This window comes from Diabrotica undecimpunctata, chromosome 4 (genome assembly GCF_040954645.1).
Source record: "Diabrotica undecimpunctata isolate CICGRU chromosome 4, icDiaUnde3, whole genome shotgun sequence".
NCBI lineage: Eukaryota > Metazoa > Arthropoda > Insecta > Coleoptera > Chrysomelidae > Diabrotica > Diabrotica undecimpunctata.
In genome coordinates, this window is record NC_092806.1 from 14,622,619 (window position 1) to 14,649,472 (window position 26,854).

General features: G+C 32.0%; 3 protein-coding genes across 13 annotated transcripts in view; 1 reads left to right on the forward strand and 2 right to left on the reverse strand.

Moving 5' to 3' along the window:
• Positions 1 to 509: 509 nt before the first annotated feature.
• On the reverse strand, positions 510 to 16,088 carry M6 (neuronal membrane glycoprotein M6). 3 transcript variants are annotated; one of them, XR_011950602.1, is made up of 7 exons: positions 15,458 to 15,686; positions 15,126 to 15,282; positions 13,371 to 13,530; positions 12,879 to 13,029; positions 12,660 to 12,808; positions 2,204 to 8,831; positions 510 to 1,543 (listed from the first exon to the last, which is right to left on the reverse strand). XR_011950602.1 is itself a non-coding variant. In XM_072528964.1 (6 exons), the coding sequence occupies exons 1-6, from the start codon at positions 15,768 to 15,770 to the stop codon at positions 8,706 to 8,708; spliced, it is 747 nt and encodes a 248-aa protein (XP_072385065.1). In that variant the 5' UTR covers positions 15,771 to 16,088; the 3' UTR covers positions 510 to 8,705. The 3 variants fall into 3 exon arrangements, 2 of the variants coding, with proteins under 2 accessions (XP_072385065.1, XP_072385064.1); XM_072528964.1 differs by lacking the exon at positions 15,458 to 15,686 and adding an exon at positions 15,767 to 16,088 and having other exon boundaries at positions 510 to 8,831; XM_072528963.1 differs by having other exon boundaries at positions 510 to 8,831.
• A 689-nt stretch (positions 16,089 to 16,777) lies between these two features.
• Positions 16,778 to 18,365, forward strand: Rpn11 (regulatory particle non-ATPase 11). Its single transcript, XM_072528980.1, has 3 exons — positions 16,778 to 17,121; positions 17,182 to 17,488; positions 17,795 to 18,365. The coding sequence occupies exons 1-3, from the start codon at positions 16,944 to 16,946 to the stop codon at positions 18,243 to 18,245; spliced, it is 936 nt and encodes a 311-aa protein (XP_072385081.1). The 5' UTR covers positions 16,778 to 16,943; the 3' UTR covers positions 18,246 to 18,365.
• A 1,206-nt stretch (positions 18,366 to 19,571) lies between these two features.
• Positions 19,572 to 26,854, reverse strand: part of Mical (Molecule interacting with CasL) — a 148,509-nt gene continuing 141,226 nt past the window's right edge. For all 9 annotated transcript variants that reach the window (XM_072528973.1, XM_072528971.1, XM_072528965.1 and 6 more), the window contains one exon: positions 19,572 to 25,177. In XM_072528973.1, the coding sequence (XP_072385074.1) occupies positions 25,166 to 25,177 (12 nt within the window). In that variant the 3' untranslated portion in view covers positions 19,572 to 25,165. The remainder of the gene's footprint in view (positions 25,178 to 26,854) is intronic.

Genomic DNA, 26,854 nt, shown 5'->3' on the forward strand with positions numbered 1-26,854 from the left:
ATTTTTCAAAAATGTCTTTTTCCCGTAGCAGCTTTAATTTTTAAGATAGCTTTGGAGACAAGCTAATATTAACCTTTTATAGAATAGAAAAAAGAAATTTTTTAACTTGTGAATAAATGTGAATATGTATTAACAAATGTGAATATTAAAAACCATATTTTTTTACTAATTTTATGTAATTATTATCTTTCTTATGATTTACAAGAAAATTTTGTATTACTTTAACAAACGAACACCAAACATTCAATTAAACCAAGCTATTTAGCTGCTGGAGGTCATGTTCATCCTCTCCCATATTTTTTTCCTGCTTCTCTTTCGATAAAGTGAATAAAGTCATCAGATAATCGAATCTTTCTGACGTAGGTTAAACCTTATTCTGAATGAGAGTAAGGGTTTTGTACAACAAAAATACTGTTGTGTTCCCCTAACCATATTTAAGCAATGAAAAAATTTGTTAAACATGGTTAAATCCCGTAAATATTCGTAGCCCAATAAATAAAAGTCGAATGTACCTATATATTTATATTTTTTTATAAATTCTTACAAAATCGATTTCTAGAGAAAACAAAAACAAAAAATGGTAGAAAACTGCCTAAAGCTATCAAAATATTATCAATAAATTCATTTATACTACATTAATCCTAATTCAAAATAAACAAAGTGCAATCTTGTAAATTATATATGTTGATATGCATATTTTGTGTTTTACAAGCGACATGATTTATATTATTCAATACTTAATTGTTTGTTTCCATCTGGCAATGGTATTTAATTTTGCGTAAGATCGAATCATCACGAGTATATCTTGGCAACACCAGTTATAGATAATGCTCTTACTATATAGTAGTAAAATGCCATTACTTCAATAATAAACTTTATAAACGGAAGATGTCCCACTTATCAATCAAAATTCGATAACTAGTTAAATACAAAATTTATATAGCTACAAGGTTGCCGCGTTATATCATGAAACGAGAAATACAAACGTTCTTTCCAGACAGATTCCATTACATTTTTAATTATTATTTGTGCTTAAATAAAAAAATTTTCACCCCTAAAATATGTATCGTTAGAGATATAAACAACAAAATGCTTGAAAGTATAGTTTGATTTGTTTAAGAACTAAAATTAAATCAGCAGGATATTGTTATATATATATATATATATATATATATATATATATATATATATATATATATATATATATATATATATATATATATATATATATATATATATATATATATATATATATATATATATATATATATATAGTCGATCCGTTGGAACTTTGGACAAATTATTTGCCAAGTATATTTTATATGATGTCTCTCTTTGTCACAGAACTTAAAACCATGAAATTAACCGCTTCTTACATAATAAAATACACCAATATGACGTAGGATTGTGATTTATTCACCCTCTGGCAATTTCGAGTTTTGTAATTGATAGCGGCTTACAATTAATTTTTATATTGAAATTTGCATGTCTAGAATTTATCTTTTTTTTTTTTCAAAGAGTTGTTTTAACGACTAACTGTTGCCTTAGGCCGTCCGCACATGAAGCTACTAAAAAGAAACCAGATGGTAACTTTAGTTACCAATCAGTTGCTTATTAGTTACTGTCCATGTATTTTAATGAGTATCCGCACGCAGCGCTACTAGTTAGTAACCTGTCTCTTATGCATCAGTGGATCAGTGATCAGTCGACAGCAGACTGGACGTGCAGGTCGCTTGGGGACTAGTTTCTAGTTTGTTTTGATATTTTTAAAGTTTACACGAGAAATTGGTAGAACAGTCGTTTAATATAAAATTAGTGCAAGAAGTGGAAAAACATCCCTGCTTATACAACTATATGTTAAATAAATATTCGCGAAAAAGATATTACCGAAAAGACTTGGAATGATATATTATATGGTATTCCTTCCCGTTTTCGTACATAATTATGTAGAACACAAACAGATTGTGTTATCTTAATAATTGTTTTGAGTGAGTGACATTTTTAACGCGATAATAACACTCAATAATATAATATAAAGGTTAAAATTTAAACACCCTATAACAAAGCTACTCGTACAGGCAAGAAGTGACTCGTTTCTATTAATTTTCAGTAGCGTAGTGTGCGAGTCACAGTTAGTAAACAGTTGGTAATTCTAGTTACCAACTAGTTTAGTTGCTTTTTAGTAGCTTCATGTGCGGACGGCCTTAGTGTTTTCATTATTCAGGTAAGTGTATATTTATAAGCTAATAATAATACGTAATATTTTATAACCTATAAATTGACATTTACTAATTAATTGTTATATTAATAAGTTTGTGTGAAGATCCAACAGACAACTATTTATTTGTTTCCCTTTATATATATATATATATATATATATATATATATATATATATATATATATATATATATATATATATATATATATATATATATATATATATTACATTTATACCTATACAGGTTGTCCAGAAACTTCCTTTACAATAGAAAACTACAAATTGAGGAATTCATTTTAGGTCTTTTACATGTAAATCGACTTCTGCAAGAATTCCTCACAAGAAAGCTACAGTTCTTTAACGATGTCGCCAAAACAAAACATAGAGTGCAAACGATAAGTGGGAATTGTTACAGGATATTATCTCGTCAATATGGCAACTTTGTGTTGAAATATCAACATCAAAAATGCAGCAATTAACTTAAAACGAAAAAAACGAACAATGAAGTGATATTTTGAATGTGTGATGTAAGTGAATGTGATATTTTTATATAAAATTAACCACAGGGATTTGGTAAATCATCGCCACTGGAGATACAGTTTATAACTTAATAAGTAGCCTCAGTATAACTGGTTTTACGACGCAAAAGTTTCCAAATTTCTATTTCATAATAGGGGAAAAAATAAGGAAGTTACAGTAATATTACACTGTAATATTCCTAAACCATTTATTTTCTTCCATCCATAACACATATCCCAACCATTTCACTTCTTTAATTCACCATATTTTTAAAGTAATTATTATTTCTTCTAGTGTTATTTTTGATTGTTTCAATGTTTCTGATTTTTCTTGCATTTTGTTTTATATAAATATTTTTGAATTATATAATTTGTCTCAATTTATTACTGTATATTCAAAGTTGCGCGCCTACCTCTGACAATAATTTAGCTGACTAGAATCAGCAGAAATGTTACACATTCACTCCCAACGTTGATTGTAGCTTACAAATAAATTAATTGAATTTATCTATTTATTATTTAGGATTACTTTACAAAAATATACCAACTAACTTCCCTTCGTTAAAATTTGCTTTGTTAAATATATTTATACTACTTTTTAGTTCAGTCCAAGAACAGTATAAATATATGACTTATTTTTGCAAATATCCTCCCGTTTCTTACATTTTTCCCTGAATTTTACGTTCAATAATGAACTCAGGACTACTATTTTCTGGTACATTTCAATATTATGATTTTTGCATTCTGTTTCTTATACACATGCCCATAAAAATATTACTCCACTGACAAACTGGAAACTTATAGACGCATCCATTCTGGCCAACACTTTGAAAATCATAATGTTATTGATGATTTTCTCTGTACAATTATTAGGTATACAATTTATATACATACAAATATATATAGGCGCATGTACCCATCCGGTAGGGATCTATGGATCAGTAACAGCGAGCCACAAGCCCCATCTCTTGTACTGCTCATCCATAGCTTGATCCGATACACCATCGTATTCTAGTCTAAGTAGCAGATCCATTTAGTTTTTAACTACTACCTTTTTTACTACTACCGTTAGCCTTTTTGTTTTCTGGCCAGGGTTTGAACCATCGATCTGATAGATCATTTACAGTGAAGTGAATGCGATACGTCCTCCAGGTGCGCTTAGCTATCTGACCGACATTAACCATTATAACCACCATAAATAATTGCAATAACCATTGATTATTTTCAAATAAACCAATTAAAAATAGTTTATGCAAAAGTAAAAACTTAACTTTGTTTTCTAGTCCAAATTACAATGAAAAACGGGATATGGCACTCCGGGTATGTGGATTTAATGCAATTCGATTTGGTTTATTTTATTTTAATTTATTTTGTATTATTTTATTTACCACCACTTTAATTCCATCACTTTTCACATTTGGCTTAATATAATCCTGGCAACTGCCTGATTTCTCTAGAGTTGCGTGCAATAATTTCCGACATACCCAAAAAACTGAAAGAAAATCTTGGTAAAAAGTGAGTCGATACTAGCTGCACTAGATATGATTACAGGAAGGTTTTTCTTACAATTATTTATCTTGTTGGGTTCATTTACGAGCTCCTCAGCTAATGGGAAAGTATAACCCAAATCAAAGGTTTATTTACATTTGATAAGCTTTAGATTCGTTTAGCAGGCCTACGATAAATTGATAAATTTAAAAACAATGGCTTTTTTTTGTAGAAATTCGACGATTTTTTCGTATGCCACCAAATTTGGGCATAAAAACGGATGGTCGTCACGTGGAGCAACTCTTGTAGATTTAGTCGTTTCCTAGCGATTAAAGATAAGAGCATTTGATATAAAAAATATCTAGATTTTTCAAATATAATATAAAACTAATAATATTTTGAAAAACAACAGGTTATGGCAGTAAAACTCCAATACTCCTGTCAAATGAGGTGCTTATAATTGAGCTGATATAGCCCAATAAGTTATTAATCTTTTACGTTGTGATAGTCTACGTTCCAATAAATATCAGTACAAAATATTATTACTTAAAAGACATGTTTGCAATAAACTGATTTTAAGGCCATCATCTTTAACACGTTCACTGCCGATCCTGTATATCACGAATTAACGACACCAGAAGGCATATTTAAAAAAGAAACCGGCAGCGTACGTGTTAAAGAGCTGTTGATTTTTGAGAAGTTTTGGATAAGATAATTTATACGTCAAACTGACCTAAAATAAATCCCAGAAATTATATACCTTTCTACTATATAGTAGTTTTCTTTTTTCTGAAATATAAATGAATGGCTTTAAGATCCCATAAATACCTGCTTGATAAGACTTAATGTATCAATCAAAACCTGTATTAAATTGTAACATTACCCATGAGTACAATTAAGTAGTCTCTGTTATACTGAACATGGATAGTACCAAAGTAACATCCTCTTTTACGTCTATATAAGAGGCTCCGAGTCCATACTGTTTTAAATCTAATTAATACCTGGATTTAAAAAAAAATAATGTACATAAGAATATTGCTAAGTGTCTAGCAAAACCAAAATATAATAAAAAATCAGTTGTAGTAAGAATATGATTACACAACCATAGGACGGACACATATTTTTAGGTTACGGATTTTTTATTTCAAATGATATATCAAAGGCAAGTTTTGTTTTCTTGAACAAGTTATTATTAAACTATAATAATAAAAAAAATCTGTACATCTTAAGGCGCGTACACATATGCGAGCAGCACTGTTCGCGAACCGTTTGTGAACGCTATATTCGTCTATTTGTACGACGTCACGAACCGCTTGCGAGCTGTTCGTTCGTTGCTCGTCAGGAACCACGGCCTGTCGGTTTTTGGGACGAACACAAAGAATGTTCGCAGTTAAATTTCTACAGTTTCTGCTAAGTGTGCGATGAGATCATTCGGTTAAACAAAATTGCTGAACGAGCGCGGCTTATTCAAAAGTAACGAGAGAAATTAATAACAGATAATGTAAACAAAATACCGAAATATTTAGAATAACGATGTAAATTAATTCTCGGTTTGTTATTAGATACTTAGGGTATTGAATAGTCGAACATAAACATATTTTCAACGAACTGTTCGCGAAACGAGCAGTTCGCGAACAGTTCGGCTCGCATATGTGTACCCACCTTTATTGTTGAGATCACATTCCTAAATTGATTAGTTATTCTTTGTCTAAACAAAAATCGGACTGGACTTACAATATATCATTTGAATTTTTTGAGAACATATATCGAAAGAAAAAATCCGCTTTTAAGGTACATATAACTGAAGGGCGGAAATACAAATTACCCAGAAAATACAAATACCCGAGCGAGTTATGACAAAATATATAAAGCATACAAAAATTGTGCAAGTATTTTGATCGGAAGACGATTGTCACAACAAACAACTGAACTTTCCTAATTCATTTGATTTAGTAAACAACTGCCAACACTAAACACTTGAGAGTGCAAAATGAAATATATGTAATCTATTACAATTTTAATACTCGAATATCTGGCTCACTTAAAAATACTATTTGGGAAATCAAGATCAACTTTCGTTGTAAACTTCTAATCGTTTCATTTTTGACAACAACAATTGTATATACTGTCAAACGATAGTATTTCAAACTGGTGTTGTCAGCTGTCAAGAGAGCTTTTTTCTTTTGTTTTATTTATTAACAAAGAATACTCATTAAGTGTATCAGAAATACAATTCAATGCTAGCGAATCGTCAGTTACTGTGTCAATGTGCATTGTTAATCGAGGTTTGTAGATGGTGATCTAGAATTTTTTGGTTCTGACGTTTCGTGTGCAACTGTGAGCCATTATCAAAGGCTATGCGGTAGCGAAAAGACGTAAACGTGAACTTCTATTGTGTAGTCATAAACGACTCATAAAAAAATTTAAAAATGAGATTTTCTAGCGGAAATATGGACAAGGTGATATATTGGTCATCAGTCTGAAATGGCACAGTAGCCATTTCAACTGGACCTATTTCACAAACTTATATCCATACTTCTTTGTTCTATTTTTTTGGTAGATTTGGAATGCACTCATCAATGCAATTCTGGCATGAAAATCAAACGAAACTTCAATTTTTGGCGTTGAACACATACGTTCATGCTTCTAAGAAAATTGGATGAGGAAATGGTTATAGATGACACGGGCATAAGGCTACAGTTAGTCGATTATTATTACTTAAAAGACATGTTTGCAATAAACTGATTTTAAGGCCATCATCTTTAACACGTTCACTACCGATCCTGTATATCACGAATTAACGACACCAGAAGGTTGCTGAACACTTTAAATAGTTTAAAAACCTTGTTTTTGTACAACAGTTGCAGTTGGCTTAAGAAGTAGAAGTGGCAAAAAGGATTCCGCTATAGATTTTCACATAAAATCAAAAAGACAGGTTCGGATTGGTTGATTTAGGGAAAGAAATAAGTCCCCTTTAGAGTACCTAAATCGCTTCACGTGCAGGCTTTTTTTGCTTTAATAAAGCAAAAATTTGACTAGATTCTGAAAACTTGACTGAATCCCTGTGCAAAACTTTAGGATCTTCACTACGAAGGGCAAAAAGCAAGTGAGAGTTTTGTCAAGCGCAGAATGTATGTGGTCAACATTTAACTATAGTCGGTTGTGTGAATGCTGTCGGAACTTTTGTGCCCCAGACTAATTTTCCCTAGGAAAAACATGAAACTCGAATAATTAATGAACAATGCACCTGTAGAAACTGTAGGATTCACTCAAGAAAATGGGTGGACGCATTATGAAGTTTTCATTCAATGGATGAAGAATTTTTAGACGGACGTGGAAGTCATAAAAGTTATCGTATATGCAAAATCTAATGATATTACTTTATTTTATTTCCTGTCACATTGCACCTACCTTCCATTTGATTACAGTCCAAAATATTTAGGTGTTTAGCTGTAAAACTGGGCACCTGAAATGATATACAAAAACTTGTTGGATCGAACTGGAGAGCAGACTCCACCATGCTCTGAATTCCGACCTTGTCTTCCCCACAGCAAGAGAAAAGTATAGCGGTTTATTGTGGCTCAGCAGTTCCCATGTCTGTAGAGTAGACACTTTCCTTAATCAGATGATGTCCATAATCAGCGGATACATGAAAAGTACTCCACTTCCATGGCTCTCGGTTTTAAGTCAGTCTAAATAGAATCTGGACAGGTCACAGAAGGTGCGCAGCCAGCATGTGAATGTGGAACAGAACGACAGACCACGCATCAGATAGTATATAAGCGTCCAGCCCAAGCGTTCCAAGGTTAAGCTCATAACTTCATTACAATTACTCCTGAAACAGCTCTCTGGATTCAAAATATCGACACTAAATTGTGATTACTTGCACTAAGTGTGTAATTTTCTGAATGTTATATAATTGTATGTTGTTGGATATAAGTTAAATAAATAAATAATAATTTAAGAAATAGTTTATAGTGCAGACAATACAAAAACTATGATAACAGCTCCAGCAGTGAGAACAGTGGCATGATGACAGTGGCATTCCACAATTAATATTTGAGGTTAAGTCAAATTATTACCAGCAGGCTCAAATTATTACACAATTTATTAAACAGTAGTAAGACTAATTGCAGTTACCTAGTACATATCACCTACTTACTCTTCTGTATTAGAGGAAATATACACATTTATATAATTCTCCACCATCTGATTCAGAATATTTAGTAAGAATTGGATGATAGAGTATTTTTAGTACATGTATTATTCATAGTAACCATTGAGATATAAAAAATATGTCTAATAACATCTATTTCATTTTGTCTCTAGCGATTTATTTAACTTGTACTCCAAATTTTGTACTTTTAATTAATTACCCGATATGTTCAGTCGTCTATTTGTATATAATACTAACTGGTTAGCTATCGGCCATTATGCTTTGCCATCTTAACTCGGGCATATGTATTTCCCGGGCCGTATCCTAGAATCTATCTTTTCCTGATAGTAACTCGTGATCGCTGAGCATCTGCATATCTTGTAATTGTAAAAATTTGTCTTGGTCTCTGATATGAGCGTAATTTGCAGATAGGCACATAAGGTAATGAATCTGAAAATAAAATACAAAATTCACATTGATTGTAGGAAATTCTATTTTTCATTTCAAATTAAATAGCAAATGATTATTTCTTTGGAACATTTTGAGCATACAGCAGTGTAAGACCTAATTATGAAGATAGACTATCTATAGCTCATCTGACGACATTCGAGCAGCGACGTCTTTGAGGTGACCTAATGATGTCCTTCCATATTTTAAAACATAATTTTGGGAACCTAAACACCATATTCACTTTAAATCAAGACGAAAGATTAAGAGGCCATCGTTACAAATTAAAGAGGGAACAAACTACTGCAAGGTCCAGGGTGAACTTCTTGCCAAATAGAATATTTAGTATCTGGAACAATTTGGTTAACATCTTTTAAAATAAACTTAATAGCGCTTTATTTTATTAATAGGACTGTGTTATTTGAGGAAAGCATTATTTATTTATTGTTTCACAATTTTTGTATGTTGTACTCTATTGTAGCTTTATAATTGGTATTAGTTTTATAAGGATATTTTTCTTTGGTTTTTGGACATAATAAGAGCCTCGCTCCTCTGCCCCATTTGTTATAAGAAAAGCGTTTACTTTAGAAGAAAAAATTAACATCCTTAAAGATGTTGAGAACGGTAAGAAGAAAGCAGAAGTTTGTCGTGAAAGAGGAATTTCAAGTTCCACTTTATCTACCATGCTCAAAAATAAACACAAGATTTTCGAAGCTTACTTACTACTTACTTACTAGCCAACGCCCACCCTTGGCATGTTAGCCATTTGGTGGCGCGCTGACCAGTATAGACGAGCCGTTTCTCGTAGGCGATCTTCATCCTCCTCGGGTGGGTCTGTTTTCAGGGCTGGGCACTCTGGAAGGTGAGCAGCATCCATCTGGGGCTGATCACATAGTGGACAGTTGTTATTTTCGCGGACGCCGATGCGATGTAGATGGGAGGCCAGGTAGTCATGCCCCGTAGTTGTTCTGAACACGGCTACACTAATGGGTCTCGGCAAGTTGCGAGGGATTGGTGACTCTATTAGGTGGGCCCAAGATTTTCCAACACCGGCTTGTATTTGCTGCTCTTTTATCTTCGCTTTGATTCCTCTTCTAATGGTGGACTTTGCTGATGTGTACGATTGGAAGCTAGGGGGCTGTGGAAGAGTAGTGCCTTCTTTTGCAAGTTCATCCGCCGCTTCATTTCCTTCAACACCGACATGACTAGGGATCCATTGTAGAGTAATCAGCCACCCTTTTTCCATCAAGTTCGATAGTTGGACGCGGCAAGATATTGTTTTGGCACAGTCGGTGTATCGATTTGTCGACAGGGCGAGGATTGCGGCTTGGCAGTCGATGAAGAAGGCAACTTTTTGGGGGTGTTGGAAATTCTCAAGATTTATTGCAGCTTCGTATATAGCAGCAATTTCGCCGTCGTAGTTGGTGAGAGGGGCATTCACAGCTATAGAGCCTTTGAAGAACGTTGAGACATATCCTGCTCCTGTTCTTCCCGAGTCCGGCATCGAGGTTCCATCGCAGTAGATGTGCAGCCACTCATGTGCTGGGTACTTGGTGTGTATCGTCTCTAGGGCGGCTTTCCTTAGGGCAATGTCTGACGATAAGTGCTTCGGGTCGTTATGGTTTTCAAGCAGTAATTCTGTGTTTGGTAGACAGCGGGCCAGTGTGGTTTGCGCTGGAAAGGGGGCGGCTTCCGACAGGACAATGTGGTATTTTTCCATGATTTGGTTTGCTACTGTAAGCGGAGTGGTTTGTGTTTTAAGACGTGAGGCTGCTTGTCTATATTCGTCCCATTTTTGTGGAAGTATTCGTCTTTGCCTTTCCCAGAAGGTTAACGCGTGTTGCTCTCTGCGGCATTGTATTGGTTCAATACCGGTCTGGGCTTCCATTGATGTAATCGGTGTTGATTTTGGAGCACCGGTGATGACGCGAAGGGCAGTGTTCTGGGCGACTTCAAGCTTGGAGGTGGTGTTTGTACTCGCAGTTATTGTAGCTTCACTCCCATATTCTAATATCGGCCGGACATAGGTCCGAAAGATTTTCGAAGCAGGTTCGTCTTTTTATATAGGTCCACCAATAGGTGGACCACTGCTTCAAGAAAAGGAACAGTTTTTGCAGGCGATAGGTGCTGATGAGAATTTTAAAGCATCGAGTGGGTGGATGAGCCGTTTTAAGGTCAGGCACGAAATAACGTGTGGAAATATTTGCGGTGAAGCGAAGAGTGTTTCCAAAGAAGTCACCGACAACTAGTTGAAGTCATGGCCTACAATAAGACAAAATTAAAGTGACGATAATGTTTTCAATGCCACGAGCTGGGACTTTTTTTTAAACTCACTCCAGATAAGACCCTCAAATTCAAAAATGAACGTTGTATAGGTGACAAGTTATCAAAAGAAAGGGTAACTGTACTCGCGTGTGCCAACATGTCCGGTTTCGACAAAAGGAAGTTAGTCGTCATTGGGAAATCTCAAAAACCACGATGTTTCAAAACTGCGAATCAGCTTTCAGTCACATATAAATTTAATTAAAAATCGTGGATGACAGCAGAGATTTCAAGTGGGACAGAGAGTTGGGACATCGAAAGATTCTTTTAATTGTTGAAAATTGTACAGATCCGGAAGTTAACGGTTTCAAAAACATTTAACTTCTTTTTTTACCCCCACATTGCACATATGTTCTGCAACCGATGGATCAGGGATCATAAGTTCCCTTAAAGTTCACTGTAGAAAACTTTTAGTTAAGCAGATCCTAAATAATGTGGAAAACCGTAGTGAATCCCCTGTTACTTTATTAGATGCCATAAATTTCATTCACAAAGCATGGACACTTGTAGATAAAAAAACCATCAGAAAATGTTTCTGTCATGCGGGGTAGACAGAGACTGAAGTAGAAAACGAATAAGATGAATATCCTGTCGCAGAGTAGTTGAGGTTACAACAGTAAGGCCAAGAACTAACTAATGTTCATTAATTGTAACTCATTGTTTGTGTTCTTCTGACGGATTGGTGAAATTATCGCGGAAGTAATAAATCCGCCGGCGGAGCGCGTTATCGGCAGTGACGAAAGTGATGAAGATGGAGAAGACAATCGCGGTGAATCTACGCAAGAAGGTCCTAATAGACAATAATAGATAGAATGATACTGGACAATTTAAAGCAGTCAAAAATGACAGACTTCTTCCAATTGAAGAAGCAATAGTTTATGTTATCCTTGAAAATATGCTTTATACATTATGTAGTTGGAAAAAAATGTAAGTACAGATTTTTTGTTTTAACGTATATTATTGACAATAAAAGTAAACAACTTTTTTTCAAAAACGCCATTCAAACAATATTTAGCATCTTATATTGCTCTGAATGGCTTCACTATAGGAAGTTAATGTTTTAGAAAACTACATATTCATATGTATGCACAGTATTATTGTTGTCTGATACAACAAGATCAGCTTATAACGAGGGAATTAGTCTGCAGTTTCAGTTCTCGGTATAGAGGGAGTCTACTGTAGTATGCTACAATACTAAGAACCACAGAGTTGATGAGTGGAAGCGACCAACAGGAAAATTAATACAATAAAGGGTCAGAGGTAAAAGAATCAGAAAAATGATGGGAATAAAATATGACACCACAGATGGACTACAACTACATTTGAGTCCATTAAACAATAAAAAAATATATTTTCTTAGAATACATGGAGTTACATCGATTTTTAAAATATATTTTTTTTAATTATGTAATATTCCATAAAATGTTTTTTGATACTAAAAGAGCTATATAAATTACAGAAGCTGTCACAATAAATAAACTCATAATAGAAAAATTATGTATTACTCACCAGACTTAAAATTACCAGTACAGATGCTACAGTAGCAAGTATAAACATTATCTCGATTTTTTCTACATAATCTTTACAGAAAGCTTTTACAGCACTTTCTCCTGACACTTTCAAATATTCTTGTCGCATATCCGAAGGAAACATGAAATCTAAAAATGATAGTTTTGTCAGAAAAACAATATAAGTAAATTAAAACTTTGTATTGGATATATAACTTACAAAATTGTGTTAAATCGATGTCATCTTGAAATGAGGCTACTCTTGGATTTTCACACATTTTCCAAAATATGGTGAATACAAATGTTGATATAACCAAAAAACAGAACATCATTATCCAAACTATTTGAAGAACGTATGTGATGCACATAAACTACAAAAAAAAATATGAAAAGTACTGATGATAAATTTTTGCATTTTTCTCTTTTACTTTTTATTTGTGGTTAATATACTATATATTGTTTAATTGCAATTAAATGAACAATTACTTAATTAAAATTAATATAGATGTTGTTATTTCAACTTTTCCACAAACAGCAGTTTCCCTACTGAAAAATCTAAAAACATGATATTTTTCTTTATAATTGAGGAATCTAATTTTTATTTTGTACAACTGGTGCCACTTGTTCACAAATATCATTGTTATCAGTAGGCACAGTGTACTTTGTTTGGCTAACATACTATATTTATGTCATAATAAAAAAGTATACTCACTATTGCACATGTCATTCTCCCACTAACTCTCCAACCCCATCCCCTATAAACTTTATGTCTTGTTGCACCAGTTGCCAAAAATCCTACAGTCAAAATCATTAATCCAAGTCCTCCCATACAGGCTCCAATTAAAACAAAAGTCATCTTAACAGTGTCGACCCTTAAAATGATATCAACATTTATTTCCTAATTAAAATCATAGCTTTTAATGATAAAAAAGAAATATATAAGAAAATAGCAAAAGTTTACATAATAAAAATTGGTTTTTATGATGGTAGGATGAATGTGTTTATTGAGATGTTGCTTAATTTGTTGTTTAACTTTATAAATTTAGGTTCAATACAGTTCAAGCTTATTGTAAAAGATGAAGAACATAAATTGGATCATTATCATTCATATGTCTTTGAATTCGTAGATTAAATTCAAATAATGCCTGTTATGTGTCCATAGCATTTACTAAATAATTCTGTTTATAAGTAACTATTATAAATCACCAAGTGGTTTGATATTTAAATTCCTTGAAAAAGTAATACAATAACTAAAAATATACAGTGCATATTAGTACTTTTAATTTGTTACCAAATGATTAACAGCTAAACTCCATTCGCTTAGCTCGGGCACATTTTGACAGATTCATTGTGGGGAAACCTATAACACAACAATTCCTACTTCTCAGTATTAATAGCTCAAGTATCCTACTATTGCAGACTTCTTTCTTTAAAAAAAGAAGAATTATTCTAAATAGTGGAAGTGTATACTAAACTCATCAAATTTTGGGTAGTATATATTAAAAAAATATATTTTAGTTGTTAAAATTTAACATAACTATTTATTATATGGTGCAGATAAATAAATATTGATTGTCGGTAATTCGCAAAGTTCTATTTTATTTACTATTTAGTTTGTTTACTATTAATATTGGCTATGAGTACGTGTGCTTGCTTCTATAGTAATTTCTAGCCACTTTTAGTCTGTCAAAAAGTAACTAACTTCGCAAAAAAATAATTACTAAATTCATTAGACAGTTCGGACTGGGAATAGCGAACCGAGTATACCAAAGATTTGACACCTCATGAGCACCTCATAAACATTAAAATATATACACAAAATAACAAACAAAATCTGAGATCAGAAAAAGAGTTGTTAATCCTAAGACACATTTTTAGGTCATTGGTATAGAATAATATCATACATTAGAGTAAATCAGCCAAATCACTTATGAACAACAAAAACAGTAAGGGGTCCAACTTGGAACTCCCTGTAAATTCCTGAGACTTCAGAGTTTACGGTAAATATCTAAGATTTATAAATTTTTTTATTCAAGATACTGAATTCTATTAGAAAGGTAAAATATGAATAAACTCGTTAAGTTGTGAGATAATCAAAATTCTGATAGTCCGTGTAAAAAAATGTAATGATCTATTTGGTCAAATACTTTCTGGAAATCATTTTAGATCATATCAACCTAAGAATTAATCTAAATTGGGTCAGATAAAGACAGCTGTCAGTGATACAGGATTTATTTTCAACAAATCCATGTTGAGATACTTTTTTTTTAGAGAAATACCATGATTGTATTAACGACTTATTGGATCCTTAATAATCATGATATTTAATATAATACTCTAATAAATAAAGTCCAGGTTTGAACCATAACCACAAGAATTAAGTATTTACATGCAGTATTTATAGTATCATATGTATTTTGGGTGGTCCCATCTAATTAACTAGTTATTAAAAGAACAAACAGTTTACCAGAAAAGTTGCAGATTAAAAACTTCAGTATACATCAATACTGTAAGTGTAGCACCTCTGTACATAGTACCACAAAATATAACCACCCCCAAAGCACACATTATTGTTGCAATCAAGGTGGCATAAGGTATCCTGGTGAGACATTTTTCAAAACAACCTGAAACAAATTAATATGTTTAATAACAAATTTGTGGAAACAATATTAAATGTATAATATTGTGTTCATTACAAAGCAGGAAGGTGACAATATAATTTTTCATTATAAGTTTTTAAGAATATTAACCACATTGACATATTTAAACATAGGTACATTATTTTGTGACCAATCTTACTTCTGAAGGTATCTTCATCCACATCTGATTCAAGAATTGACTGGACAGAATATACACTAACTTTTGATGCTGATATTTCTCTATCTAAATTAGTTTCTAATAATCCTCTTTGTTGCATTTCAAAATTGTGATTATATTGTCGTTGTCTAGCCATTGCAACTATTGGGTTATAATATTAATGACTAATAGTTGGATTAGAGTGATACATATTAAATCTTATCTTATTAATAACATTCAGGTAGGTGATAAGATAAAGATGACAACAAATTCTATTTTTTTAGTACATATTCAGTTTCCTAAAATACTTACCCATTTTGAATCTGTTCGATTATTTTGTCGTTTTAAGTAATAACACTTTCTTGAATTTCAAAAATTGTTACAATATCTTGGAATTCACATAATGAATGACTAATCATTCGACAAAATTTTCTAAATAATTAAGACAAACCACAAATAACATAATGAGCAACAGTGGTAGGGTATTCAACTTTGCATAACAAAGTTTTTGTTACGAAGATTGCAAGATATGTCTTGGATATGTCTTAACAACTATCAGTTGCACCAATATATCTTTCTCTGTTACTATCACAGTAAAGAAGAGAAAAGATTTGATATGGAAGAATATTTTTGCTCCGTTAAAGATGGGACACAGACTTATTAGAAAAGGGAAAGTTTTCATTGTCGTATCTTAAAGAAATTGAGAAGGATAATAATATTTCATTTCGTGGTAAAATCTGTGCTGATTCAATTTTTAAATATATGTAATTTAAAAATGATGTCAAATGTGTTAAGCAAATTAAAATTATTATTAAATTTGTATTTAACAATAGAGTACATACTTATATATTGAATTAAAATAATGAGTATCATTGTTTTTCCTATCGTAAATGACAAAATAACAAATGCATCTTAATTTAAAATCTTGAAATAGTTTATATTTGTATTGTTGTGTATTTATACAAATTAAATACTAACAGTGCTGACTTTATTTTAAGTAATAGGTGACCTATTTTTGTACAAAAATAAATTAATCACTTATTTACAAATATTTTAAAATTACTTCATAATTTACATGTGCAATTACATATAGTTTTAATTTTATTCAGTCTAAATGATATTAAATGAACATTTACGTTTAAATGTTTAAATTTATTGACTTAACTTATGCAACAAAAAATACATTCCAAAAATGTAAATTTATGTGTTCCTGTGAGAATTCGGCTTTCTCGGAGTACACGGTACACGCAACGAGGTTAGGTGATCTTTGACGCAACTGTCTTTTTGCTCGATGCACTGACGTGATGACGTTTAACATTGACTTTTGACAGATGAGTTGTAAGAACGAAAATTAAAAGTCATACTCAGTTGTTTTTGTAAAACTTGTAGGCAAACGAACTTTCGTTTTTAGTGAATTATTAATACAATACAGTGATTTTGCAACAAGAATAACTTATTTATTAGTTTTGTTAATTTGATAAATAATAAAATGGATAGACTTCTTCGACTAGGAGGTGGTATGCCAGGTTTAACCCAGGCACCGCCGCCTTCTGATGCTCCTGTTGTGGATACTGCCGAACAAGTATATATATCCTCCTTAGCCCTATTAAAAATGTTAAAGCACGGGCGTGCTGGAGTACCCATGGAAGTAATGGGTCTTATGTTAGGTAAGAAAATACCGACTTATTTCATTTAGTTGTATCAATAAAATCTTTTTTATATTCTAGGAGAATTCGTGGACGACTATACCGTTCGAGTAATTGATGTATTTGCTATGCCTCAGACTGGTACCGGTGTTAGTGTAGAAGCTGTTGATCCAGTTTTTCAAGCAAAAATGCTTGACATGCTAAGACAGACTGGTAGACCAGAAATGGTTGTGGGATGGTACCATTCACATCCAGGTTTTGGATGTTGGTTATCAGGAGTTGATATCAACACCCAACAAAGTTTTGAGGCTCTCTCAGAAAGAGCTGTAGCAGTAGTAGTTGATCCAATACAGTCAGTGAAAGGCAAAGTTGTTATTGATGCATTTAGGTTTGTACTTAAGGTTTTATTATTGTTTACACAGCATAGCAAATCTATGCTAAATGCAGTGAACATTTGGATTGTGTCTCATCTATTAATATTGGCAATTATTGCGATTCATTTTATTTTACATATTCTCTAATCCATTGTATACTACTTGTGAATTTTATATAGGTGTTTTCATTTATCACTACAATGGTTTAATAAAATGTTTTTGGAACTTCATAATGAACAAATATTTCTGTAAATACTATTTATATTACTATTTTCCAGTTTTTTTTTTGTAAACTATAACTAACATTATAACTTTTGTAGGTTAATAAATCCTAATATGATGGTATTGGGTCAAGAGCCTCGCCAAACTACCTCTAACTTGGGACATCTACAGAAGCCATCAGTGCAGGCTTTGATTCATGGTCTAAATCGGCATTACTACTCCATCAGTATTAATTACAGAAAAAATGAATTGGAACAAAAAATGCTACTAAATCTCCATAAAAAATCCTGGATGGATGGTCTAACTTTAGCAGATTACTCAGAAAATTGTAGTGTCAATGAAAAGACTGTTGCTGATATGTTAGAACTAGCCAAGAATTACAACAAGGCATTAGAAGAGGAGGAAAAAATGACTCCAGAACAACTTGCTATTAAAAATGTTGGTAAACAAGATCCTAAGAGGCATTTAGAAGAAAAGGTTGATATTTTGATGACCAATAATATTGTCCAGTGCTTGGGAGCTATGCTAGATACTGTTGTTTTTAAGTAAAAGCTGGATCTCTTTTTGTACTACATTTACAACTTAATTTCTAAGATATTTTTTCATTAAAAACTTTTATTATGAATTTGTGTTGTGTAACACATCAAAATAAAACTTATTATTAAGTTTTGTTTGTTTTTTTTTTCTTCCTGATAGCAACAGAGAAACCAGTAACTATTCTAGAAATTATCCTATAAACTCATTTCCCTGAAATCTGTATATATAATAATACTTCAAGATGCCTATTGACTCTTATGTCTACAATTTCTCTCCATCTTTTCCTCTCTCTATCACTATTTTCCAGTTTTTTACTTTAAAAAATGTTTTTCCATTCTAAAAGATATTGATAACATGGTTTCGGTTATGTTTATAAAATATATTTTGATAAAGTTTGTGTTCAATGGTGTCTGCTGATGATGATCAGCAAAAATTCTTTTGAAATGAAGAGAACAATAAATAAAGAAAATACAAGCCAGACATATTACAGAGGGGGGATGGCAGATGCACATGCTCAGTCTGTTGCTTTCTCCAACAGAGCGTGGTTTTGTTATACAGCATAGCTTAGGTTAACTCATTTAACATAACCTCTACAACACTCAAAACTAAAAACAACTCTTGGGGGCATGCACCCAGCATTGGTGTGGGAGATAGATGGATAAAACACATTCAACACTTAAAATAATAAGTAATAAACTTATAATAATAAAATAAATAAACTAGTAAAATAATTTCAAAGATAATCTCATAGTTTGTTGGTCTACAATAGAATGTTCCAGCTTTCCAATCTTACTATACCTATTCAGTCTTCGAACTGTGTCATCATCATCAATCCATGCAGTTTCTGAGCGCAAATAAAATGGAGCTGGGCAGGTCATGTACCTAGAACAGTTGATGATCGGTGGACAAACAAAATTTGGAATGGAGACCTCGAATATAAGCTAACGGAAACAGAAGTCGACCCCTGAAGAGATAGACTGATGACATAAAAAGAGTGACTACAAATTGGATTCAGATAGCATAAAATTAGACTAAGTGGAAAAGCATATGAGAGGCCTATATGCAGCAGTGGACATTATGAGGTCAGATTCAGTACTTTCTTGTCGCATTTCTTTTTACAAAATTTCTTTTACTAGTTTAATAATCTTTTATTATAATTATCCTCCTACATATTTCAAAGCAGGCTTTTTCTGGGCTTTTATTGTTTTTTAGTTTCATTTAAATGTTTTCTATCTCCTTTTTGTTGGCTATTATCTTTTCGTAAGTGTTTACTTCTTACTAAATTAAACAGTAAGATACACTATTGGTTTCAGTTAAAAAAAAATACAAGTACAAAAGTATTCAATATCGATATATTTGGCCTTAATTGCATCATAAATAATTACTTAAATACAATTTACATAAAAATCAATAACAATGGTAAAAATTGCGTATTAATAAAGTACTCAATTAAAAACCTACACCTAGGTAGTGGCTGTTCACAATTTTAAGGAACAAACAGAGACAACTGTAAATTTAAAACTAAAAAATCATTTAGGGAAGAAAGTACTATAGTGATGTGACATACAGTAGGTACTGAAAAATAATTAAAGGTCCTTATTTTCAGTATACTATAATTTTCTACCAATAGCAGAATAAATTAAAACCTTTATTTTTTAGACAAGGTCACATTCATCACATATTATGAAGGAATCTTACAATCACTAAAATTTCCTTTCTTTCCACTTTTTATCTTATTTTCTATTTTCCTCACTTATTGATTGCCAGGCAGTTCATACTATAAATTTTCTCGATATTTTTGCATAATTGTGTCTATATATATATATATATATATATATATATATATATATATATATATATATATATATATATATAATGTAATACATCTGAGTTAAGCAGTACATATAAAATTAACTGTTAGCAAGAAAAAGTAATGGATTGGGAAGTTTATTGGTGAATCTGTCGTATTGTACATTGCTGTCGGTAATTAGTGTTGTCGCCTAAGAAACTGTGTAAAAGATAGAACACTGATAGGCAATATTCAGACAATACCTTAGCCAAAACCAACAATTAGCTCACAACAACGATCCAAAGAATGGAAGTCAAATAATAAAACCTACTTCTTGGTGGCTTAGATCGTGGTTTAACTCAGCTTTGTCGCATAGTAGTCAACAATTAATCGTTATTTTGCGTCCTATATAATTTTGAGTGTCCTTACTTTACATTTCTATACCAACAGAAACTTATTTACAATCGACTAAATAAGACGAGAGGCTACAATATCACTATATCTTCAAAATTGCAGCGACTAAGTTTTCAGAAACGATGGTGATGTCAGTATCAGTATGAGTCTTCCAATTAAGTAAGAATTATTTAATAAAAGATTGAAGCAAAGCCACTTGCAGCTTCTTTTAGTGTTCAGTGTGAACAGTATAGTTAAGGTGAACACATGTGCTGTGAGAGCGATAAAAAGCGACTTTATAGAAAGAGAAGAAATCAGCATGTGGCGGAAATAATACTTGCCAGAAATATGAGAGTATGGTCGTAAAGAAAGTTGATATCGACAAGTTTATTTTGGTTACATAATTTTTTCAAAATTGACATGTTTTCTTTAACTCCAATAAACTTCAAAAACAGGAAGGATACCGCACAGTTCAAAAATTATTGTTAAGTAGCAATTACTTACAGATTCGTGGGTTTCAATTTTAGAAAAAAAAAATTGATGTATCACAATTATTTTATAAAAATTTACAGTTGCCTCTGTTTCTAGGACTAAAATAGTACTAATACTGTTAAATGAATTTGTTACATGACTTTTTAAATGTGATAATAATGGGAAAGAAAATCTGTAACCTAGTAATTTTCACCTGGAGATATATCAGAAAAAACTCCCTTATAAGTGGTGTAATTTGTGCAAATCATCGAGAATAATCTAAATTAAGCAGCTGGTGCCCAGACGAAAACTGATGAGTGTTTTTGAATCGCTAATAATCGGAAAGTACACTATAATGCAATAAACTCAACCAAAACATTGCCTTCAGACTTAAATATTGAGTTCTCTTCTATATGTTCTGTTCTGACTTCCATTAAAGCTACTTAATTCAATATTATAAAGCACTCTGCTTATGACACACATTCCGTTTATTTCTAGTTCTCTATAACGCCTTCCAGTAGGAATCACAGTATGAGTATAATTGAGACAGACGACCGTTTACTTCACCCATAGGCTTACTTATTCATTTGCGAATTCCAAGTCAAAGCTGCAATTATAATTAAAAATATTCTATGGTTAAGGGGACTTTTACTTTCTAATTTTTCAAATACTGTCCTAACATTTTATTACTAAAATCGAAATAGAAACGAAGTTATAGTATTTATAACTGTACGCGCCTGAGCTAGAACTCGTTTGTATATAAAACTGGGCGCCCCGCTTCACCTGTGCACCGGCAACTCGTTGTTTTCGAAAACTTAGAAAGTGAGCACATGTTTTATATTATTGAAATTTATCGACAATTATTGTTTTGAACATCAGGAAAAATGCGACGATCTGGTCAATCTTACCATCAAGTCGACTGAAACATTTCAAAAATATTCAAAATTGTTGAATTTCAAGAATATAAAAAAATATAAAGATTTTATCAAAGTAATTTAGTTTTAGGAAGCCATTTGATTATCGATCAAGTTTTAATCAGAGGATTAGTGATACTAGTTGGAAGTTGATGGATGGAAAGTAAGTCTGCTCCACTTTAGATGTGGTAGCGGAATTAGACAAAATAAAAAAGCCTATTAGATATAAAAGTTAACAATCGTTCTACTTATCCGTAAGATAATGCAGAGCAAAACAGGAAAAAGGGTCCGAAAACAAATCTAGGCATACATATGAAATCAGATAGTTTCAGAAAAAATCTGGTATAAGCAGTATTACTCTGTGATATAAATGAAAATTAGGATATACCTAGCACTGAAGAATGTACAAAGGCTTTGATCTCAAACGATTTCCAAACCAAAAACACCAAGTCAGATTTTCTTTCCTGTAGAATTGATTCAAACACAAAAATTGCTTCTAAATATAAAATGACAGAAGCAAATCAGTGTCTAATGACTAATTTCTTATACAATGTTAATATCGACATGAGCAATAAATATAAATACAAAAAGAACGAATAATTGCATTAAATACATATATATTTTACATGTTTTAACATGGATTGTACAATTACGTCACAATTCAGTTTTTCTTCTTTAGGTATGTCGAAGAAGACTATGAATTAGGCCTATACGAGTAGTTTTTATATTTGAACATAACGCCCTACCTTAGAATATAATTATGTACAATAAAAAAGCGACAAAAGTCAGCATTTCTCTTTTTTAGTTTGAACACATTCTTAAAATTACGTATTTGAAAATCAGCGATGTAAAGTGGTCAACTTTTGGTATGGATTTTTAAGGGAACGCGATTTTTATGAGAGATTTTTGGAATTGTGATGTCATTAGCTTTATGTCGGTTAAAAAACTTTATCAATATCTTGCATTGCCCATTGACGATCAGATTCTTCGATTGTAGAAACTATATCCTACAGTTTTTTCCTACAATTACAGTTCTATGTTAGGTTAAGTTAGGTTAGGTTAGGTCAGATTATAATTACAAACAATGGTCAGGTTCTTATTGTTAATGTGAAGGATACCGCCGATGAATTATTACTGTTGTATAATATTTGTTTCTCTGCGAACATTAGTGAATAAATCTGAAATAATTTTTAATAACAGTAAGTAAAAAAATCTCCAATCTCATTCTACGTATGCAGAATGATTGTTTCATAATTACGCTCAACGAAATATACAGATTACCATCATGATACTATAACTAACAAGATAAGTCAACGCGCATGTTCTTGCATCTCTCTGGCACACTTGTGACGTAAACCCGAGACAACTTTAATGATCCAAATTAAATGCTCTATCTGTTGCTATCCTGTGTGCTTCAAAACGTAGTGAATGAGATTTTTATTTATTCATTGATGTAGTAAAGACTTTGTATATTATATTGGTATATAAATTTTGTGGTGAAAACATTCAGTTTACTGTGTTAATATCTCCTAATTTATATATCGTACGCAACTTCCTCTCGACTACCTGTAGCTACTTTATAAAGAAGACTAATTATTTGGTTGCCATAATGTATTGCGCAGTGGTGGGTTGTTTAAACAATTATAATAAAAAAAGTAAATCTTTTTCGAAGTGTCGTTTTTTTTGTGTTTCCTAGAGACAAACAAATGCGTAAAGTACGGGTCTTCAAGTGTTTTCAGCGAGACAAATTTAATGTAGAAACCGCGAGAATGTGATCAAAACATTTTACAGAAGCTGACTATTGTTAAAAAAAATACTATAGTGGAATATTACTACTAATAGTATAATTATGAAATTGTCACTGAAGAGATCTTTTCCTCGCTAAACATTCCTAGTGGTGATACAGAAATTAACCCTGAAGATTTAATTGACAGTCATCAAGATTTTATTAATTCGAATATAAAAGACCTGAAATGGGATGGATTGGAAAATTTAGCCGGTTTAATTGCATTTAAGTTACAAAAAAAAAAGAAATACTTGGATATATTCCGGACGCTAACGACAAATCGTTTACTTGGGTAAACCACGTTTCTGAGGGTGGTTTACTCAAACTAACACTGGAATTTGTAACTAAATGTAGTGAACTGAAACATCTTTTTAGTAGTTATAATGGCAACAAATTAAAAATAACTAAAAATTATTTAAAAAACCTAATAGAAGCTGTAACATATTTAAATGTTGCGAAGATGTAAAATTACTTTTTTATATGTAAAATGTATTTTAAAATACTAATTCTAAATAAAAATTTTAAAGATAATTATAATATCCGAAAGAGAAAAATCACGAAGATTGTAAAATAAATGTCTAAATGATATTCATAAAGTCTGAAGTATGACCTGCTTTTCCTTATATTTCAAATTATTTACATTTTACCGGTCTTTTATACTTAATTTATGTTTTGTAGCAATATCTATTTTGTTTGTAATACACACAATCAAATCGAAGATTCATATATTTCTTTAATTAATTTTACAAATTACTAATTAATTTTCAAACCACGTTTTCACAGAAAGTAACTTGTTATGACTTCTTAGTGCGAGATATGGCATCGAGGTATACTTACCGTTAATTGTTTAAGTTTCGAAGTTGTTCATTGCAGTAATGGAACAACGTTGCCATGTGATGCATCGTTAAAATAAGATCACCGAAGATCCACACAAGTCCTCTGGCTTTGTCTCGCTATGACGTCATGCGCAAAGTCGATTTAAATTAGAACAGCAAGTGAGCATACCTTGTTAGTTATAGTATCATGGATTACAATAGATTTCAAAACTGTGAGTGTCCATAACAAAATGGGCGCTCCAATGACAGACACCAATTTCATCTCACGTGAACTTATATATCGTTCCTTTTGTTTTACCATTTTGTATACTAACCCACTTAGTAATATATTTAAATTAATTTATTGAGAAATATTAAAACATATAACAATATTTTGCGCTAGGCCGAATTCACGTCTTCAAGGATCAATAAAAATAATTAAATTAATTTATCACCAGATTCTTGTACAAAAAATTTGTCATCTCTTACTAAAGTTACGTGCTTATTAAAAATATGAATAACATTTATAAATTCCATTTCCGCTTCTGCTGGTAGACACTCTATGAAACACTATACGCATACAAAAATATCACCCTTTTTTACTTTATGCTTACCTACAATATATAAAAATAAATAAAACAGTTTAGAATGTTAAAAGTTACAAATAAAATTATATTTATTAAAATCTTCAATGCTCCGGCGACGTTTTAATTGGAGTTAGTTTTAATCCCTTAGCAAGCATCTGTTCTTCTAGGTCTCTGTCTTCATTTGAATATCTGTAAATTTCACATTTTATTAGTCAGTAACCAAATTGAAGTTAAGGGAGTGCAATCTTAAAAGCGGGAAAATAATGTATCCACCATCAAGATAATATCTTAAATTGAGTTAAACATACAGGGTGCGGCATTAGTGCAAGGAAGTCTAATTACTCATTTGTCTCTGGAAGTACATACGAAAAAAAAAATTTATTTAGGTAAAAGTTGGAGCATAGATAGGTCCATACTTTGAACATACAGTCCCTGCTAAATTTATTAGACTCACCATAAAAATTTCAGTTTTTTTGATTTCAATGGCACTGAAAGTATGTTCACTTGGATACTAAGGTGTTGAAAGGGTTGCATAACTACTGGGTACATATTTACGTAGAAAATCGTATAAATTTTTCTTAGAATTGTCAAAACTTTACAGATGACAGTAGAATGTGCTCAAGGTGTGGAGTAACTACTAATTGTTCTACATTTTTAATTTTTTTTAGAATTTGAATAGACCTCCGCCGCGAAGATGGCACTTGAAGAAGAAGAGACTACGAAAGCATGGAGAACTATCACTAATCTAAAGAAAAACACCCATAACTCCTTAAGCAACTTAATCCTATAGAAAAGTGGGAAAATCACTATAAAAATTTACTTCAGGAGTCCAGATTAGAATATATGGGAGAGGAATACAGTATGGAGAGACAAACAAATAGTAACATTAATATTACAAACAACAAGGTCCATACTGCGTTAATTAAAATGAAAAACGGGCGATCTCCAGGACCTGGCAATATAGCTGTAGAGTTACTTAAAGCAGAAGGTCCAGTCCTAATAGAACGAGTAACTTTTCTAATGAATCAATGCTGCCAACAAATTAAAGTACCATCTGAATGGAAAACCGCTCACCAAGTGTCCATCTCTAAAAAGGGTAATCGAAAAGATCCTAACTGCTACACAGGATTAAGTGTCCTAGCTACTTTCGGGGGATTGTTTGGAAAGATAATAAATGGAAAAATACATGATATAGGACATCTAATTAGCGAAGACCAAAGTGGATTTACGCCAGGTAGATTTTGCACTGATAACTTGTTTATACTCAACAATTAATAAAAAAAAGAATAGCGGTTGGTACCGAAGTATATCTAGCCTTCATCGACCTAGAAAAGGGGTATGATACAGTTCAAAGACTTAAATTGCGGCAAGCTTTGCAACAACTCGGCATTAGTCAATACCTTTTAGGAATAATCACAGAAGTATACAGGGATAATACTATTTACCTAAAAATCGGAAATAGACTATCAGAGCCAATAAAAGTAACTAAAGGACTAGGACAAGGATGCAGTATGTCACTCTTACTGTTTAATTTATATATTGAGGCAGCCCTCCAAAATTGGAAAAACCACTGCCAGGGAATGGGAATCCCCATAGAAAATTACGTACTGTTCTCCCTGAACTTTGCGGATGACCAAGTCGTCCTAGCTCAAGATTCTTATGATATAGAATTTATGATAAAGCGTCTATACAGAGATTATGTAAAATGGGGGTTACAAGTTAGCTTGAAGAAAACAGAATATTTAGTTACCAATTTAGATGCAAGGTTTGAACTGTTGATAGACGAGGACGTGGAAATCAAACAAGTGGAAAAATTTAAATAGTTAGGTGCACTCATTGATAAGGCTGAACGGCTAAAATTGTAGG